At 41.7% G+C, this 18,375-nt stretch overlaps 1 protein-coding gene across 2 annotated transcripts in view; it reads left to right on the forward strand.

The window, feature by feature from the left end:
• The first annotated feature begins 258 nt into the window (after positions 1-258).
• LOC147668909 (uncharacterized) overlaps positions 259-18,375 on the forward strand; it is a 275,754-nt gene continuing 257,637 nt past the window's right edge. The window contains exon 1 of one of the 2 annotated variants that reach the window (XM_086948354.1): positions 259-558. Coding sequence is in view for 1 of the 2 variants with exons in the window: in XM_086948352.1 (XP_086804478.1) it covers positions 535-558 (24 nt within the window). In the remaining variant the exon portion in view is untranslated. The remainder of the gene's footprint in view (positions 559-18,375) is intronic. The other variant, XM_086948352.1, reaches the window with a different exon arrangement.

Here is an 18,375-nt window from a genome sequence, read left to right on the forward strand (position 1 = left end):
AGCATGCGCAGGAAGGTTTGGTAACCCTAGCATGAGCATGCGCAGAAAGATGAAAGTGTCCCTCGACAGAGCATGCGTAGGGAAGTTCTCACGATGCCTGCGCATGCGCGGTGCGCCCGGAGTGTTGCCTACAGCTGTGTCACTTAGTCTGCGCATGCGCGGTGCGCTCGGAGTGTTGCCAGGAGCTGTGTCACCCAGTCTGCGCATGCGCGGTGCGCTCGAAGTGTTGCCAGGAGCCGTGTCACCCAGTCTGCGCATGCGCAGTGCGCCCGGAGTGTTGTTGCCAGGAAGGCCTTGCACAGAGGAGCAGGCCAGGGAAGAGCTGCTGCTTCATTTCGGGGTGCATGAAGGGGCCGCGGGCGTCGCGGTCATTTCTAGTGTCTGGACCCGGAGTAGGAGGCGGAGGAGACGGGGCTGAGCCTTCTTGCTGACTCCCCTCCATCCCACCCGCACAGGGGCCTCTCAGCCCCGCAGTCCTCCCTGCTGACCCTCTGAGTACTCAACCCCCAGAAATAGCACAAAACAGCCGAGAAAATGCCGCAGCAGGGCCTGCATAAGGTGAGTGATGCTGCATAGACGAGTCCCTGTGGGTGTGCAGGGGCTGCCCTGAGGCCTCTGCACTCCCTCTGTTTACACCCGCCTCAGGGCTGTACCACAACACACCCACTCACAGGGGTAAGCATTTCACTATTTCCACGTGCCCTTCCTGATTTTAACCCTTGTGATTGGTAAAAAAAAGTTTAAAAATACAGTGACGCAGCAGCGAGCCCTGCACGAAAGTTATGTTTATAAATATATCCATGTGAATGGGCTGTGCCTATTTTTGCACACACCTCAATTTTTTAAACACACTTTATTGCGTTTTTTCTGTTCTATAACGAGCAATAAACATATTATGCATATTACCTATACAGCATCATAAGGCTATGACATATAAAGTCTGTTACACAATAAGTTCTGTCATCAACACCATGTGTTTCCGGAGATGCTTCATTTGTTGACTGATTCTCAGCAAGCTTCTCCTGCAGTATATTTTACAGTTCGCTTATAAGAATAGTTATATTAATTTAGCACCCTATGGCCCTACCCTTCTAATGCCCACCCGTAAGTGGCTCTGGCGGTTCAGTATATAATTCAATTAACTATCTCCATACAATGCATTACTTTATGTACAATTCCTAGCCACACTGCGCCTTCCGTAACCACCATGAGTTACTATATTCCATACCATACTATTTCAGTTACTATTAGGTACTTGGAAGGGTAGGAGCATCGTCCAAGTTGATATTTTTGTGGGCTCCCACCATTGCACCCTATTCCAGGGCGATTGGATTTTTCCTTTGGCCGCGGGCCTCCTCTCTGCGCAATGCAGCGCTTTCAGCTCCTGCCCATCTAAGCAATTTGCTGTGCCACATAAATGTAGTGGGGGCTCTGGGTGACTTCCAGCACATAGTGATGGATCTCTTCACGACTGTAAGCGCCAATTCTAAGAACCGTAGCTGTACCTTGTGTGTTTTCGTCCGTCTACGAACACCTAATATGTGTTCTAGTACTGTGTTCACAGTGGACAGGTGTGTAACCTGCTGCACACACCTCATGTTACAACATTATGTATTCTGGGAAGTTCAGAATGTAATGTGGGACATACCTACCATAGAGAAGGACAACTCTTGACTCTCAAAGCAATTGCAAATAGGCCAATGCCTCCATTTCCATTTACTGACGTGGCTTTTGCTTATTTGAAGTCTGTTTGAACTCGATGAAGGATGCCAGATTGGTCAACAACCACTCTGTTGTTGATTTGAGTGATAATCCATCTGTCATGTGACCATGATCACTGAAACCGTGCATTTCCACGACTGAGGAATGATTTATTTCATCCTGTTTGAATTAATTTTAATATTGAATGTTTTGTTTCCTGCTGTAGCTAAAAGGCTTTAATCTAGGCAATCAATTTTAACACAATTTGGGCAAAACGATCCCCTGTTTAAATTAAATGCCTGACATGCATCAATAAATATCTAAAAGTTGATCATTTAACTTTTGCAAAGTGTCTGTGATGTGGGTGCTCCAGGTTTCAGCAACTGGAGCTTCAAAAAACCTTTTCTGTAAACTTTTACAAGTTATGCAACAGATAGTGAAGTGTGTGGCAATGGCAGCAAAACTGTATTTACATGGAAAATGCCAAGGCCTCATATTTGCATAATGCCAGTATTCATGTCTCGGGCCTCCCAGGTTTGAACTCATCACTTCAGATTGGCTATAACATTTTACAGGAAAGTCTCCAAGCATTACACTCATTATGTGAAGTGTGACTAAAAGCGGAGCAGAGCGCCTATTGCATTGAAATGGTGCTGTGAGTCTCATTGTACAACATGTGCCTCTAGCTTAGTGGCCTCATGGGTTTCCTCCATAGTATTGCCAGGATTTCTTTGCAAGATGGGCTTCAGGACTAGAGGTGATGGCATTTTGTTCTTCAGATTTTTCTGGACAATCAAGACCTTGGTGAATTACATTTTTCCAAAATATTGTTGTAAAGTAGTTTGTGGGTGTACACATCCTACCCCGCCAAAATAATTTTTTGTAAGTAATAAGCAACATTGTCCATTGGTAAACCCTTCTTAGCAATTATTCTGATGTAAATTCTTATAAAGGAAGAGCTGCAGATTCCAACAAAGAATTGGAAATAAATGTGTTATATACATGTCAATTTTTTTAAATGTTTGTCTCGGCCAATGTCTGGGAATTAAACCCTGCTCCCAGAAATGATTTATTAAAGAAGGTAAAGATGAACTTTAAAGTAATACTGGCCTCGTTTTTCTCAGATTGGCATACACTTTAACCAACAGTGGATACTTGCCCTCCCATCCCTTTTATGTGCTTTTATCAAATGAATTGAGTATTTTTCCATTACTACTTGCGTTTTGTGAAAAGAGGACTTCAGAAGCAATAGTAAACCAACTATGGACTGTGAAGGTATTTAACAATGAGCTCCATACTTTTTGTTTGAGGTTTTTCTCTTCTCTAAAGTAACTAGATCAAACGAGTGTAAAGGTCAGATGCAAGGAATGCACCAAGTTTAAGCCAGTCTGAATGCAATGAAGAATCCTTCAATGAACACCAAAAGAATTAAAAAACCGTCAAGCAAAACATGACCAGTCTCAAAAGTAACTCACTCACAAGGAATTACCCTTTTAATCGGGAGCCCTTTTTGATCGATATTGCTTTTACTGATATTTATAGGACCATGGGATTCACAAAAAATTGAAAGGCGTGGCCCTCTAACACCCCCCTGGGTGTCATTCTTCATCATTGGAACCAGGATCTAGTGAATCTAAAAATCCCTTTGCTGTGCCCCAAGGACTTGCTTTCATTAAGGGTGGACCTCAAGGATCATTTAAAAAAATGAGGTTATTGATGGGACTGCCTGTTATCCCTGCATCGAGTAGGTTGACATGTTTTAGCCTATATAATGGCCATGCAACATGTCCTAGGCTTTCTTCAAGACTCAGATCCTTATATTCCTAACTCCTATACTGCAATCATGTTCATTTATTCATCAGCAGGCACATTATACCTATTAGTGCAGTCCAATTGGACAATGTTTGCTGGAGTTGCAGAGTTTTTAGGTCCTGTAAGTTGTATAAAACATACCAAATCACAAATATTGAACCACAAAACTGGAGACATGTAAGGAACGAAAATGAAAAAAACCAATGAGTAGTTTGTGAGAAAAAACCCTTATAGTTGCACTCTATGGATCAAATCCATCAGTTTTTGTATGCGTTACTGTGTTGACCTAAGTGGGACAGGTATGCCCCGAGGTGGATCCCGTGCACACAATGTTACTGGAATGTAGCTATACCTGGCTACTGAGCCCTAACTAGGATGAAACTCGTAATAGGTTGCTTGTATTCCGGTTCAGGGTGGACATAGCCTGGCAGTTTGGACTTGACTGTTCCCAGTGGAGCAGGGCCAAGACTGATTTGCTTGTGGGTGGGTCCAAAGTGAGGTGGCATGGTGTGCAAAATAACAATGTACTGGGATGCGGCACAAATAATTACCAGTGGCTGAGTTTAATGCAAGCATTCCATCCATCACTTTTGTATACTTTAGTTTGTAGCTAGAGAGGGAGGGCATTGTAATGTAATTTTCTTTCTTTTAGCAGACTGAATTTTAAAAGTGAATATGTATAGTATATTGCTCAAATGTTATCAAGTGTATTTTGCTAGCAATTAATTATTATTTCACCTCACTTCTACGTGTTTTTACACATGCTGATTTAGCTGTATTAGTGGAGATGTTGATGGAACTAGTGTATTCAATAAAAACAACGTGCTTAATGATTGCTTCAGGATAATATGGTTTGTTTTAATAATTATAAAGCTATTACTTTTGATTATGAAATTATTAGCAATTTAACAGTGCACAACACCTTTGTGTGTTTGAAAAAGTCTTAATTATAGCACATAGCTGTATTGCAGCAGTTTGATAAGCTAGTGAGAGTTGGTATAGCACTTTATGTTCCCATTTTTGCATTTTTATAATCTTTGTAATGGGAGCATTTCAATACAATTGCTTTCCTCCACATTCTGTAGGGTTCGCTATTAATTGGCTTGTTCAACAAATTGAACATAGAAAGTATCTGTAAGAAGGCCAATATGGCATCTGTAAATACTGTACTTGCCAATAGTTTACTGAACAGTGTTTCTAAATATGTATTGGTATAGAAAAAAATAGTTATTTGTAGTGCTTAAATAATAGTATAATAATACTTTAAAACCTGCATTGTGTTGTATTTTCAGTAATGTTCATATTTAGTTTTTAGAAGAATATAGATGTATATATTTTATTTGAGTTTTTCGTTCACTTTAGTTTTGGGAATATACGTTTTTGGATAAAAAAAATTCTAGCATATACATTGTTTATGAAATGTCACATTTTGTATTTATAATGTGTGTGTGGTAGAGCAAAGTGTTTTAAACCAGTGTTTGTGCAAATGTTGTATTAAGGTGAATTGCTTACATACATACATTTTCAGCCTGGATGATTGCAGTAGCAGTGTCTCATTGCATTGCAATATTGGCATTAAACTCTCCTAAAAAGTTACAAATATAGGTCAAATTCATACTTGTAATTAATGGTATAAGTGTTCTTATTGCAATTTTTGGGGGTATGTACAATGTTATTAGATACATAGCTTAATAGTATGTATTTGTAGTATAAAGTATAATACATGCATAGTTTGACAATGTTTGTGAAATGGCACAGATGTGATGTGTGAATTGTGTGAGTGCGTATTGCGAAAAACAATTGTTATACAAATATTGTAAGTAAGTGATATTTGTGTTTTTATTCTTATCATTTAGGCCTGTACCTTTGGGTGACTAATAATCTCGTTAAATTTCTGAAGGCATTGATTACTAATTGATTTAGCTCTGCTTAGCACCGTGTATTGCTGATGATGAATCTTAGTGTTAAAAGAGTTATAGAATGGTATGAAAAGTAATTTTTTCTCTGATACTTTGATCTGTTTTGCAATTGTCTTACAATAGATTGTTTTGAAGTTCCTCCGTGATTCACCATAGTGTGATATAGAATTTGTTGTGATTAGTTTTATTTTGCAGTTTCTTTAAATGTTATCTATACCTCAATTGCAGTACTGATAATTGTATTTGTATGCTGAACTGCAAATTAATTTAGCAATTTTTATTGTTTGTCACAAGCCCTTTTTTGCTAGGTCTATTGGCAGTTTTAACTTTTGTTTTTATTTGGTGTACATGATAATCAAAATGTCTCCCATGTTTAACAGGATAACTCGGTATTAATGGGACATTTTGCTTCCATGTCACGATTTGCATTTATTTTGTTTTAGATTGTTTGTTATGAAGACTTTTAAAATACATTATTTGCTACCTTTTGTTATCTGCCACAGAAAGTGTTAAATGATGGCATTCCAATTTGGCATTTTTTAGGTCTGGCATTAGCCAAGATATTTAGATTTTAATAACATTTTATAAATGAGATACTATTAGAGGCTTTCAGGCTGCCCTCTTTTCCTATTGATCTGTTTTGGTCTCTTCACATTTTTGCTACCCACTATAGCTTAGTGCATGTAGCAGGTGGTTACCCTCTTCAGCCTTTGTGTAACTATACTGTGAGTGATGGATTTCTGTATTTTCATAAGGACATATCCTCACACAAAGTAGTTCCCCCTCAGTGCTAGAGGCAACTATGGCACTGTCTGCTTTTTGAAACCAAAAAATGTGTTCATTTACCCGATATTGTTTTATATTGTTGAGGCTGTAGCAGCTCCCTTGATAGTAACGTTTGACAAAAACTACAACAAAACGAGCATTGACAAAGTGAAAAGGCTGGCTGCCAAAGCGAGATCTTTTGGCTTTCCCAATGCTTGTTTTGATTTGTTCAAAATGTGGTGGAGAATTTACATCGTTTTTCAGTATTGTATGTTTGAAGTCAAAATTATTTTAAATTTAATTGCATATACACTTCTGTAAACATTTGTAGAATATCTACATAATGCAACGTGATTTTTGCTGTGTATTTTGTTTGTCTGTTTTTGTAGTTTAAAGATGTTTGTAATGGATTTTGCAGGTGTTGTAACATACTTAATAAATGCTATTTATATACCATAGCATACATCTTTTGCATGTATGCTTTAAGTTTTCCGAAAAATACTGTAGGATAAGTAAGAACTTACAAGCCTTTGTTTTCTTATAAACTATTTGGTGCATTTTTTCAACTGGCGCTAAGGACACTACATTGAAGGTGCTGTCAGTCATTGTTACAGCTGATAACATTGTGTCTCTATTCCCTGCCTGTATGTTGCCAGGTGTGTCTAATATTTCTAATTTATCTATGTGATTTGAAATGTGTTGTAGTTGAATATCCCGATTGTATTAATTTCTAAGATATGAATATATATTTATTATGTGGTTAATTAAAAACTATTACAGATTTGGGGCAAAAACACAGGCATTATAAAAACAGCAAGTCTGGGGAAACAACACACATGTTTTACAGAGTAACCGTGAGGCAAAACGTGTGATAAGCACATAGTTGAGTATAGAAGTTAGCCTAAGTGTTTCATAGACTAATAACAACAAAGAGACATGTGAAGACTACTATGCACACCTAGAGGCAAGAACATACTTGTTGCAGACGTGTTAAAACAGACATCGAAATAAAAAAAAGACTTATTGATTCAAACAAAGTGTTAAGTGCAAGAGATTACCACTTCTGTCAGCAATGAAAAGGCACAGACAAGCTATTGTAGGCACCTAGCGGCAAGGGCATTGTTACTAGTTGCAAACAATTTAAAACGGGTACAGGTTAAAAAAAGAATGGAAAAAGCTTGATTGATCGAGCAAGGTGCAATGTCAAGATGATAACAGGAACTTTTCATGAATTGAGACTGTAAGCAATGGGCCATTAGAGGATGTCCTGGAATTTGCACCTAAGTCCGATGTTTAAGCCACAGTAAATCAACAAGCATTTGCAATGCAATAGGTCTCGCGTTAGGAAAGTGTGAGCTATTGGTATTGTAAATGACACATTTTTTTAATATGTGTTGGCTTTGAAAATATCTAAATTAATAGCATTGTTATTCACAAAGCCAATAGCTTACACTTTCCTGATGCGAGTCCTATTGGCTATGGCAATGCTTGTTGGTAGCAAGCAAGGACGGTGCTGAGTGATGATTTGGTTGGGCTGAGTGATGTTGTGGTTTCCCGGTGATGTTGTGGTGCCCCTGGGTGATGTGGTGCTGCCCCTGAGTGGTGCCCCTGATTGATGTGGTGGTGTCCATGAGTGATGTGGTGGTGTCCATGAGTGATATGGTGGTGTTCCCAAGTGATATGGTGGTGTTCCCAAGTGATGTGGTGGTGTCCCAGAGTGATGTGGTGGTGTCCCTGAGTGATGTGGTGGTGTCCCAGAGTGATGTGGTGGTGTCCCCGAGTGATGTGATGGTGTTCCTGAGTGATGTGATGGTGTTCCCGAGTGATGTGGTGGTGCCCCAGAGTGATGTGGTGGTGTCCCCGGGTGATGTGGTGGTGTCCCCGGGTGATGTGGTGGTGTCCCCGGGTGATGTGGTGGTGTCCCCGGGTGATGTGGTGGTGTCCCCGGGTGATGTGATGGTGTCCCCGAGTGATGTGGTGGTGTCCCCGAGTGATGTGGTGGTGTTCCCGAGTGATGTGGTGGTGCCCCAGAGTGATGTGGTGGTGTTCCTGAGTGATGTGGTGGTGTTCCTGAGTGATGTGGTTGTGTCCCTGAGTGATGTGGTGGTGCCCCTGAGTGGTGCCCATGATTGATGTGGTGGTGCTCCTGAGTGATGTGGTGGAGTTCCTGAGTGATGTGGTGGTGTCCATGTGGTGGTGTCCCCGAGTGATGTGGTGGTGTCCCCGAGTGATGTGGTGGTGTCCCCGAGTGATGTGATGGTGTTCCTGAGTGATGTGGTGGTGCCCCTGGGTGATGTGGTGGTGCCCCTGGGTCATGTGGTGGTGTCCCTGGGTGATGTGGTGGTGTCCCTAAGTGATGTGGTGGTGTCCCCAGGTGATGTGGTGGTGCCCCTGATTGATGTGGTGGTGCCCCTGAGTGATGTGGTGGTGTCCCCGGGTGATGTGGTGGTGCCCCAGAGTGATGTGGTGGTGTTCCCGAGTGATGTGATGGTGTTCCCGAGTGATGTGGTGGTGTTCCAGAGTGATGTGGTGGTGCCCCCTGAGTGATGTGGTGGTGCCCCCTGAGTGATGTGGTGGTGCCCCCTGAGTGATGTGGTGGTGCCCCCTGAGTGAGTGATGTGGTGGTGCCCCCTGAGTGAGTGATGTGGTGGTGTCCTAGAGTGATGTGGTGGTGTCCCCAAGTGATGTGGTGGTGCCCTTGAGTGATGTGGTGGTGCCCCTGAGTGATGTGGTGGTGCCCCTGAGTGATGTGGTGGTGCCCCTGAGTGATGTGGTGGTGTCTCTGAGTGCTCTCGTCAAGAGGCAGCTTGCACCAGCCCATTTCTCCTGTTAGCTCCACCTAAAACAGAACCTACTACTAACCATGAATGGTAGAGGATGTGGCGTAGTGGCCAGAGCTGCCAACTTCGGCTCAACATTCTGTGGTTCTGGGCAAATCTCTTAATCTCCAGTGCCTACAAAAATGAGTGTGTCCTTAACTGGTGCTGATAAAAAGTGCTCTAATTGGATTGAGTTCACGCTACAAGGACCAGTGTTGATGATTAAGTGCCGGTGGTGAGCACCGGAAACCACTGGCTCAAATTAAGCACTGTGAAGGACAGTGTGGTAAATAGAAGAGAAGGGACAGTGAAAGGCTGCAGGAATGAGGCAGAAGGAGGGGGGATGAAGTAAAGAAAAAGAATACAGAGGAATATAGGAAAGAAGTGAAAAAAGAGAGGGAGGACAGGTTAACAGAATGCAAAGAATGAAGGAATGGTTGGGGAAGGAGAGGAAGAAGAAGGGGATGAAATGTGGTAGCAAGGAGGAAAAGAGGGGAATGCCAAAGTTAGGGGCAAAGGAGGGAGTGACAGTATAGAAATAAATGAATGAAGGAATGGGAGTAGCGAGTGAGGAATGGGGTGGAAGGGATGTAGAAATAAGAAAGGACGAATGCGAGGGAGGGATGGGATTAGGGGAAGTGTAATTAGAGAAAGAAGATAAAAAAGAAGCGTGAGAAAGAAAAAGAAAGAAAGAGAGATGAGACTTGTCATTTTAACACATACTAGTCTGTTGAATGGGCCATTGAGTTATTATAAAGAACAGAACCCCACTAGTGCACAATTTCAATCATGGCACGTTGCGATTTGTGACACACTTTTTGTGAAAAATTGTTTAATATCAAATCTTTTTTAAATGTATTTAGTACGATGATCTTTGTGAAGGAAACGTGCAGGGTGAGCCGGTATCCAGGACAGTCCCATGTTTACCCCAACCATTCCAGCAAATGTCAGTAAATTAGAACTGAGCGGGAGCCGACTGGACTCAGATTGAGGCACATTTTCAAGTGTTCTAGTACAGAGTACATGACTGGTTTGAAGTCCCTTAGTAGAAGGCAATTTAGTTTAAATACAATTAAAAGATGGTGATTAAGTATTCATTGTGCAGCTTATTGTCGACATCAGCATTTGCCATATAAACCTTCACCTAAAATCGACTTCCTAGTGTGAATGCAACTAACGAAAACAAGAATAAAAGTGAAATATTAACATCTTTTTGTGACATTTGTAATAAAGCTTGAAACATTGAGAGAACATATTTGAAGCAGTTGTTGTTGAATGGTTGCACAGATTGATGCTGTGGTGGCGCTGAGTGATGTTGTGGTGCCCCTAAGTGTTGCTGTGGTGGTGCTGAGTGATGCTGTGGTGATGCGATAGATAGAGTGTAATTATGTGGCGTGTAACTATGTGGCACTGAGTGGTATTTGGAGTGTATGTTGCATTGAGTGCAGTGTAATTATGTGGTACGGAGTGGTATTTGGAGTGTATGTTGCATTGAGTGCAGTGTAATTATGTGGTGGGTAACTATGTGGCACTGAGTGGTATTTGGAGGGTATGTTGCATTGAGTGCAGTGTAATTATGTGGTGGGTAACTATGTGGCACTGAGTGGTATTTGGAGGGTATGTTGCATTGAGTGCAGTGTAATTATGTGGTGGGTAACTATGTGGCACGAAGTGGTATTTGGAGTGTATGTTGCATTGAGTGCAGTGTAATTATGTGGCGTGTAACTATGTGGCACTGAGTGGTATTTGGAGTGTATGTTGCATTGAGTGCAGTGTAATTATGTGGCGTGTAACTATGTGGCACTGAGTGGTATTTGGAGTGTATGTTGCATTGAGTGCAGTGTAATTATGTGGTGGGTAACTATGTGGCACTGAGTGGTATTTGGAGTGTATGTTGCATTGAGGACAGTGTAATTATGTGGCCTGTAACTATGTGGTACTGAGTGGTATTTGGAGTGTATGTTGCAGGGAGTGCAGTGTAATTATCTGACGTGCAATTATGTGGCACTGAGTGGTATTTGGAGTGTATGTTGCATGGAGTGCCAAAATAGCATTTTTTATTGGTGATTACAACAGTGCTAGCAGCAAGCCTAAATGCAAATTTCTAACCGCCCTAGAGAACCTATTAAACCTCCACAATACTCTCAGCATTCATCACACCTCCCCTTGTTTTTTACTGCACCCAGAAGGATGGTTCACCTCCCCTTGTTTTTTACTGCACCCAGAATGATGGTTCTTCTGTAGGATCATGCGCATGCCTATTTAAACTGCAGACTCCTACCAGGAGCAAGGACTATGCTGCTCGGTATTCTGGTCTAACTAGTTTTTATGCCAGTTCCACATACACAAAGACAAGAATACATTCCAAACAGAATAATCTGTAAGTGAGAGCAGGGACACATGTAACACAAAAGGAGAAAAGAACCAACACAATGATATCAGAAACAGTTAGAGGCTCCACAAGTGATTAGAAAAAACGTTAATGAACAGCGTGTGACGTTGGCTCAATATAACACATCTGCCTGAAACTTTCCAACAATCTAACATGTACACCTAAGTTTGTTCTTGGAAAATTGTGGACACATTGGTGGAAGTGTTATTAAGCACCAAAAGTTACTTTTCCCGTAGAAAATTCTAAGTTAGAATACTAAAAATATTGCTGAAGATAATGTCAGCTGGAAATTTAAGGCATGGCCACAGAGCACATGCAGTCCCCAAATACCTTTGCCAGTCCAGATCCTAATTAAATGCTAAGTCTGTCACACATCTCTCTTGCTGTGCCAAAGCACACAACAAAAGCTAGCAGGCAATGCGTTGTCGACGATGGCAACAGGATTAGTATGTGACTGGGAATCCTCGCCTTAATCGTCACCCCCAGCCTTCTGGCAATGCAGTGGCTAATAACACAATCGTCCAGTTTAAGAGCAACCCGTGTTTCCTGCTCCTCCCAGCTGACAGCGTTGCAAATAGTGCCAAGTTCCTCTTTCCATTTCCGTTCGCAAAAGTGCCCTCGGGTGGAGAGAGAGGAGGCGGGAAGAATGGAAGGCACAAGAGGAACCCAGGGCACGAGGGGGCGGTGGTGGGGGGGCGTACGCGCAAGAGAAGCATAAATATTACTACCATCTTGCGCCTCAGGCACGTAGCTAAGAACAAAGTGACGGAATATGGAAGCCCTCACTGTACAATGCATGAACGAAACACGAACAATAAAATACCAGTTAAGTAACAGGATGGTATTGTTATTAGATGCGCGAGCTGAGCGCGCCGGCTCGGCTAGTGAAGCTCAGCATATATTCAAGAATGTCATCTATGACAGTAGACCCCAACGTTTGGAATGAGGTGTTTGTATGACGGAAAAGAAGATAAATGTACCCGACTACATCGTAAAAAAAACTTCTCAAAGTGCTAAGGGGAGAGGAGCTGTTATCAAACACCTAAATTAATACTCCTCCGTTAGGAAGCGCTATATAAAAGCGACAATACAAACCAAGAGGCTTCCTTTCAAGTCGGTGGGAGAGAAGGATTAACAGGACTCATCAGAGGCAGATGAAGGCAAACGCGTGGAGGGCGGTAAGAAATGAGGGAGAAAGCGAAGGTTAAACAAGCAGTGTAACAAGAGGCTTCCTTTCAAGTCGGTTGGGGGGCAGGGGAGCAAGCGAGTGGGAGGGAACGAGGGGCGAGCGCTGGGAGGGGGGCTGGGCAAGCATGCCAGCATTCACGAGCAGATGGTCCTGTTTATGACCTGCGGAGCGCGTGAAGTGGCTGCTGGCAAATGGACTCAAAGCGGCCGGTCGCTTTGATGTTCTTGGCTTGTCTTGCTTGGTGGGGGAGCGAATTTCTGTGCACGCGCATTTCTCATGAACTGCATGGAATCCGGGCTTGTTCAAGAGAGTTTGGTTACTTGTAATAGGTTCAGAGCAATAAATTGCTCGACTACAAAGGAAAGAGTCCACAATAACGTGAGAGTCCACAATAAGGTGCAAAGTGCCATGTAAAGGAGTACAGTAGTGGCACAAATAATACAATTTGTCCAGAGGTATAAAGCCCCCTGCACAAATGCAGCATGAAAATGACAAAAATGTTTGCCACTTGGGGTGTGCACCAACAGCTAATAAAGACTACGTGCAAAGTGCAATGGCTAAAGTACCAAGAAAGATACAATAATATTGTATCAATTCATCCACCAGGGCCTCCTCCTAGCATCTTGAATTCCAAAAGAAGCTGAAGACCTGACTTCAGTTAGTCTTCATGCTGGGCCATCGCTACTGCCTTTACTCAGGCCAGCCTCACCACGTGCCTATTGTCAACTCCTCAGCACCCGGATACCCTCATGGGTGACAAGCAGCACTCGATGAACCAACCTTATGTTACAACTGCTTTTCAATATTATTTTGCCAACCATTCGGCTGAATTTCCTACTGTTGTGTACCTTCTGGAAATGTGCCCTTTTAGTTGTGTTGTTATTGTCATTTTATTTGTCATTTATATCAGCCGTGCCATAACTGCTGCCATTACATGTGGTGACACATTTACTATGGCACGTTGCCGTGATGATTTTGAGCCACATGGTAACATTTTAATATATATGGTATTCTATTATATTTATTATTTAAGAGTGTATGTTTAGAAATGTAATTTTATGTTTGAGAGAATATGTTGTGCTTGTTCTATTTGTGTAATGTATATATTTCAGGTGCTTGATAAGTAGCTATTTGCACGAAGTTGTGTTGCGTTGGATGAACAAAATATTTATAGTATTTTACATTATTTTTCATTCTATTTGTATGCCATCATATATTAGCAATTGTATACATATATTCTGGTGCATATAATATACATTTATTAAATGTTTGAATTATTTCTAATGGTGTGTCTATTCTGTAAATAGTTACTGCTTAATTCATTTTCATGTGTGTGCTCAGTCTCGCCGTGAGGTTTGTTAGTTTTGTCTAAGTTGTTTGCGGCAGAAAGGACTTGATTAAGAGCAATTTTTGGTATTTAATATGGAATGTCCAGTGTATTCCTTGTATTGCTGGTGGTTTGGTTGTTGATATTGGCACTTGTGGTGTATACTTGAAGATGTGAATGTTGACAGTGAGCAGTTATTATTTAATAGTTGCACTGTAATTGGTTGCATTAGTTAATTTTACTTGTCTTTGTTGGCAGAGATGCTATATTGATACACGGAAGATATGTTATTCATTCTCTGTAAATTGATTCTTGTTGGCTTATTGCATGTTTTAAAACAGTTTTACTATAGCAATGATTCTACTTGGTAGGCATTGTCTTTTTCTTTGAAATTGGTGAAAAGCTTTTATTCCCTTGATTATAAATGGCTGTTACATGTGTTTTTTTTACATGAGGTTATTATGTATTGCTTTAGAAAGTGCATATTAATAGAATAATGGTAAAAGAAGTTGGTATTTATGTAAAATGTGTGTGGCCATCTTATTTTATTTTCTGTGGCTTCTAGTTAATCTGAAATATGAAAAAATATTTATGTTTGTTTTATTTGATGCTTTGGGTGTATTTTGTGTTGAAGTAAATTCGTTCTGGACTCCTTACTGTTGTGTATATTTTAGTTGTGTGCTTGTTTAGTCAGTGTTTTATGTGAAGCTTGTATTTATATTTGATCTAGTGTAGGGAAATTTAAGTCATGATTTGTTTATGTTCATGGCAGATTGCCTTGATTAAATAACTTTTTGTCTGCATTTTTTAATGGATGACATGATAAAGGTAGACTGTTTGTATTGTGGTTTACAAAGTTATGTTTTCTTAAAAAGTATATGTATGTTTTTATTTTTGTTCTTGAAAAATAAAGATCTGTGCATCAGCACACTATTCATCTGATGCATTGCTATGTATTGTCTTTGCTTAAAAACTATAAAAGAAAAGAGAGCAGATTAGAAAATCATTTTTACAGTTTAATATATTGTATCATGTACTTGTGATAATTGTTTTATAGATATATATATATATATGTGTATATATATATGTGTGTGTGTATATATATATATATATATATATATGTGTTGTCTTAAATTTACTTTTAAGATTTGATTTATTTTATATGTTAAACAATAAAAGAATGTACATGTAAGTACATTCTATAAAATAAAATTATTAAAAGTTGTGTGTAGATTGTAATTATTTTAGTAATATTATAATTTTTAATTCAGGTAGGTAGCTGTAATGAGATGTTGTGTTAATTGTATTGTTTGAGAAAAACAAAGTGAGCGCAACCCTTCAAACAACAAAGGGAACTGGGTTAAAATGACCAAACAAACTTTTGTTGGCCCCCTAGCGCTGATTAATCTGTTCTTTTAGACCACCCTCTATTCTTTTTACACTCCTTAATACACACTCATACCAAATTATAAGTCCTTTTTTTTGCAAAAAGGTGTCTCCTCCTTTATTAGAAACATTCCTTTTATATTCATATGGAGATAAAATGCAATCAAAAACATCAGAAATATTATGAAAGAGATCACAGGGAGTAATTCCTATATGTTGGACATGTACTTATTAAATGTGTCAATCAATGTTATACTTAGATGTCTTACAATATCGTATTAATAACAGAAGGCTTCATGTACCATTCTTCATATTATCAATCGTGTTTACAAATAACACTGGTAAAACACTAATTTTCGCTGTGAATCTCTATACATGAATTAAAATCAATACGTATATCAAATATAAACGAATAATATAGGAACAGTGTAGGAACTGGGGTCACCAGTTCCCCGGGGGTAGCCTGGCACAAGCAGGTAGGCACCCGAAAGCTTAGGTGTTTAGTGACTACACAGCACATGCATCCACTGAGACAATAAACGCACACGCAATGACGGAGACCACACCAGTGAGTTAGATTAAAACAATCAAATAATTTTATCTAGAGCAGAGTCAGGGTAATCAAAAATCACAGTATCAATTCATTTCATCAGAGGGGTGTAAAGGGAACAGTTCAATAATCAATGTAGCGTCTTGCAATAACTATTTCATAAAGAGATTAGCATTTCATTAAGGTATTTCATCAAAGTTAGACCTGTAACAATAACCATTGCATCAGGTGAATAAAGGCTTCATCACTCAGCAGTAAACATTTCATCATATACCTGTGGGCGTTCCGGAAGACACTGCTTTAAACAGGATTATAACATTCCATTGAGCCTTAGTAAAATCTTCCAGTGCACCTGAAAACCATTTCTTTAGGTATGGATCAACTTCTCATCAGGCAAGAATAACCTTTCATTAGATCAGTAAGGGAGACAGTTCATTATATGATCAATTCCGGAGTTAACTGTAGGCTTTCAAACCCCAGGTCAGTAGGTCAGAATCACCATTTCGGTACCTACCCTAAGCAGGCATAAACATTTCATTCAGCAGGAATGACATTTCAGCACTCGAGAGTAACCCTTTTGGTAGGTTGAAGTAAGAACACTGGGGCAGGAAGAAACAGTTCATTTCCCAGCTATAAGCCTTTCTTATGGACTCCGGCATGAATAACCAATTCATCAAGGAAGGATGCGTATGCCTTTAGATACACATCTCATTAGGTCAGCCTTAACCTTTCCCTAGTCAGGGATAAAACCTCTCAAGAATCACCCCCCGTAGGAATAAGCATTTCCTGGATCAGGTCTACACATTTCATTAGGCAAGAGGAATAACGTTGCCTTGCTCCGCAGTAAACATTTTATTGAGCAACTAAAGGCCACCAGGAAACACTGCATCAGGCAGGAGCACAGCACCCCTCTTTACGCAGGAGTAAAACCTTTTATGGAAGATCAGGCAACTTCCCCATTATGCAGAACTAAACATTGCATCAAGAACTAACACTTCAGCAGACCAGAATAATCCTGACATTAGGCAGGAATAAAACATTTCGTTATACATAGGAAAACCATTACCTGAGACACCGGGAGAACATTTCATTAAGGATAGGGCCACAGTTCATTAAACTAGTATAGACATTTCTTTTTAATAGGAAGAGCACTTCCAGAATCCTTTCCAGCCGAAGTAGGCATTTAGATCAAGTTACAGCAAGCATGAATAAATATTCTCTTAGGTAAACATAACCATATTGAGCCTATAGAAACCTGGTGCCTAGGGACCAATGAAGAGGTGGCACCTTATCAGGAGCCTAAACATTTCATTCAAGGTAAAACATTCAATTAGCTGGAGTGAACTGCTTCATTAGCCAGGTTAAGCCATGCATAAGGCTAAGAGTGAAACATTTCCTTACGCAAGGATAAAACATTTCATTGACCGTAGGTAGAGCATTTCATTAAACATATAAACTTGGCTCATGCCTATACAACATTTCCTTGTACACCCTTCTTTTAGAAGTTACTCAGCACCAAGTATTTCATTAGGCACCAATAAGCCCTGCATCAGGCTTAAAATGAGCATTTCATTACTTCCAACCTTGGCCAGGCATAAGGCTGCCACGGCTGGCATTCAACTATACCCCAGGCAGGGGTTAACTTTTTGTCACTGGAGGCCCCACGGTGTCTTTTAGGGCTCTGGCCAAGTTGCAGGACTTAAATGGGCCGATTGGGGCCAACGGGGCCCTAGCAACAGTCTCCCCAGGGTGGGGGTGGTCTCAGGCCTTCCGCCCGCCCACACGGGGTATTACCTCTTTCTTCGGCCCTCTGGGGCCCTTGCGTAGGCTTCTGGTGGGGTGGAGGGCCCTCAAAGGTGTTTCCGGCGCCGGGGGGAGGGCTCCTACTCTCCCCGGAGCCCTCCGGCAGTGTCAGCAGGCCTCGGGTATGGTGGGCTGGTCAGGGGAGGCCCGCGCGACTCAGGCGCTCTTCCTGGGCCTCCCTTCCCATGGTTTGCCCCGGCTGGTGGGGGCTCCTGCTCTCTCACGGAGTCCTCCGGCGTCTCACCAGGCTGTTCCCGGGCCTTCCAGGCCCGGGGACCAATCGGGTCGCGGCCCCATGGGGCGGTGAAGCCGGCCGCCAATGGCAGCGCGGCCGGCTAGGGCGCGATCACCTGGGCCAATGGAAGCGCGGCGGGGGCGGGCTCGAAGAATGTTGCGGCGGCCCTCTCCTGGTCCCGGGGGCCACCGAGGGGGTAATGAAAGTGGCACTGGTGCCGCCGAGAGAGCGCCGGGCCGCAACGGCAGGGACAAGGCCTAGAGGGCCCCGGGCTGTGGCGGTGATCTCGTCCCTCAGCGAAGCGGCGGCGGCCCTCTCCTGGCACCGAGGGCCGCCGAGGGGGGCACAAGAAGACGCCGAGCCTCCCGCGATACAGCGGTAAGTCGGACAGCCGCTTTCAGGGCAGAACGGCGCTTTGCGGGGCACAAGCGCTTCACACAGGACTAGCGCCCAGGGACTTTGTGGCGCTTCAAAGGC

The sequence above is a fragment of the Lissotriton vulgaris genome, unplaced genomic scaffold, assembly GCF_964263255.1.
Source record: "Lissotriton vulgaris unplaced genomic scaffold, aLisVul1.2 SCAFFOLD_907, whole genome shotgun sequence".
NCBI lineage: Eukaryota > Metazoa > Chordata > Amphibia > Caudata > Salamandridae > Lissotriton > Lissotriton vulgaris.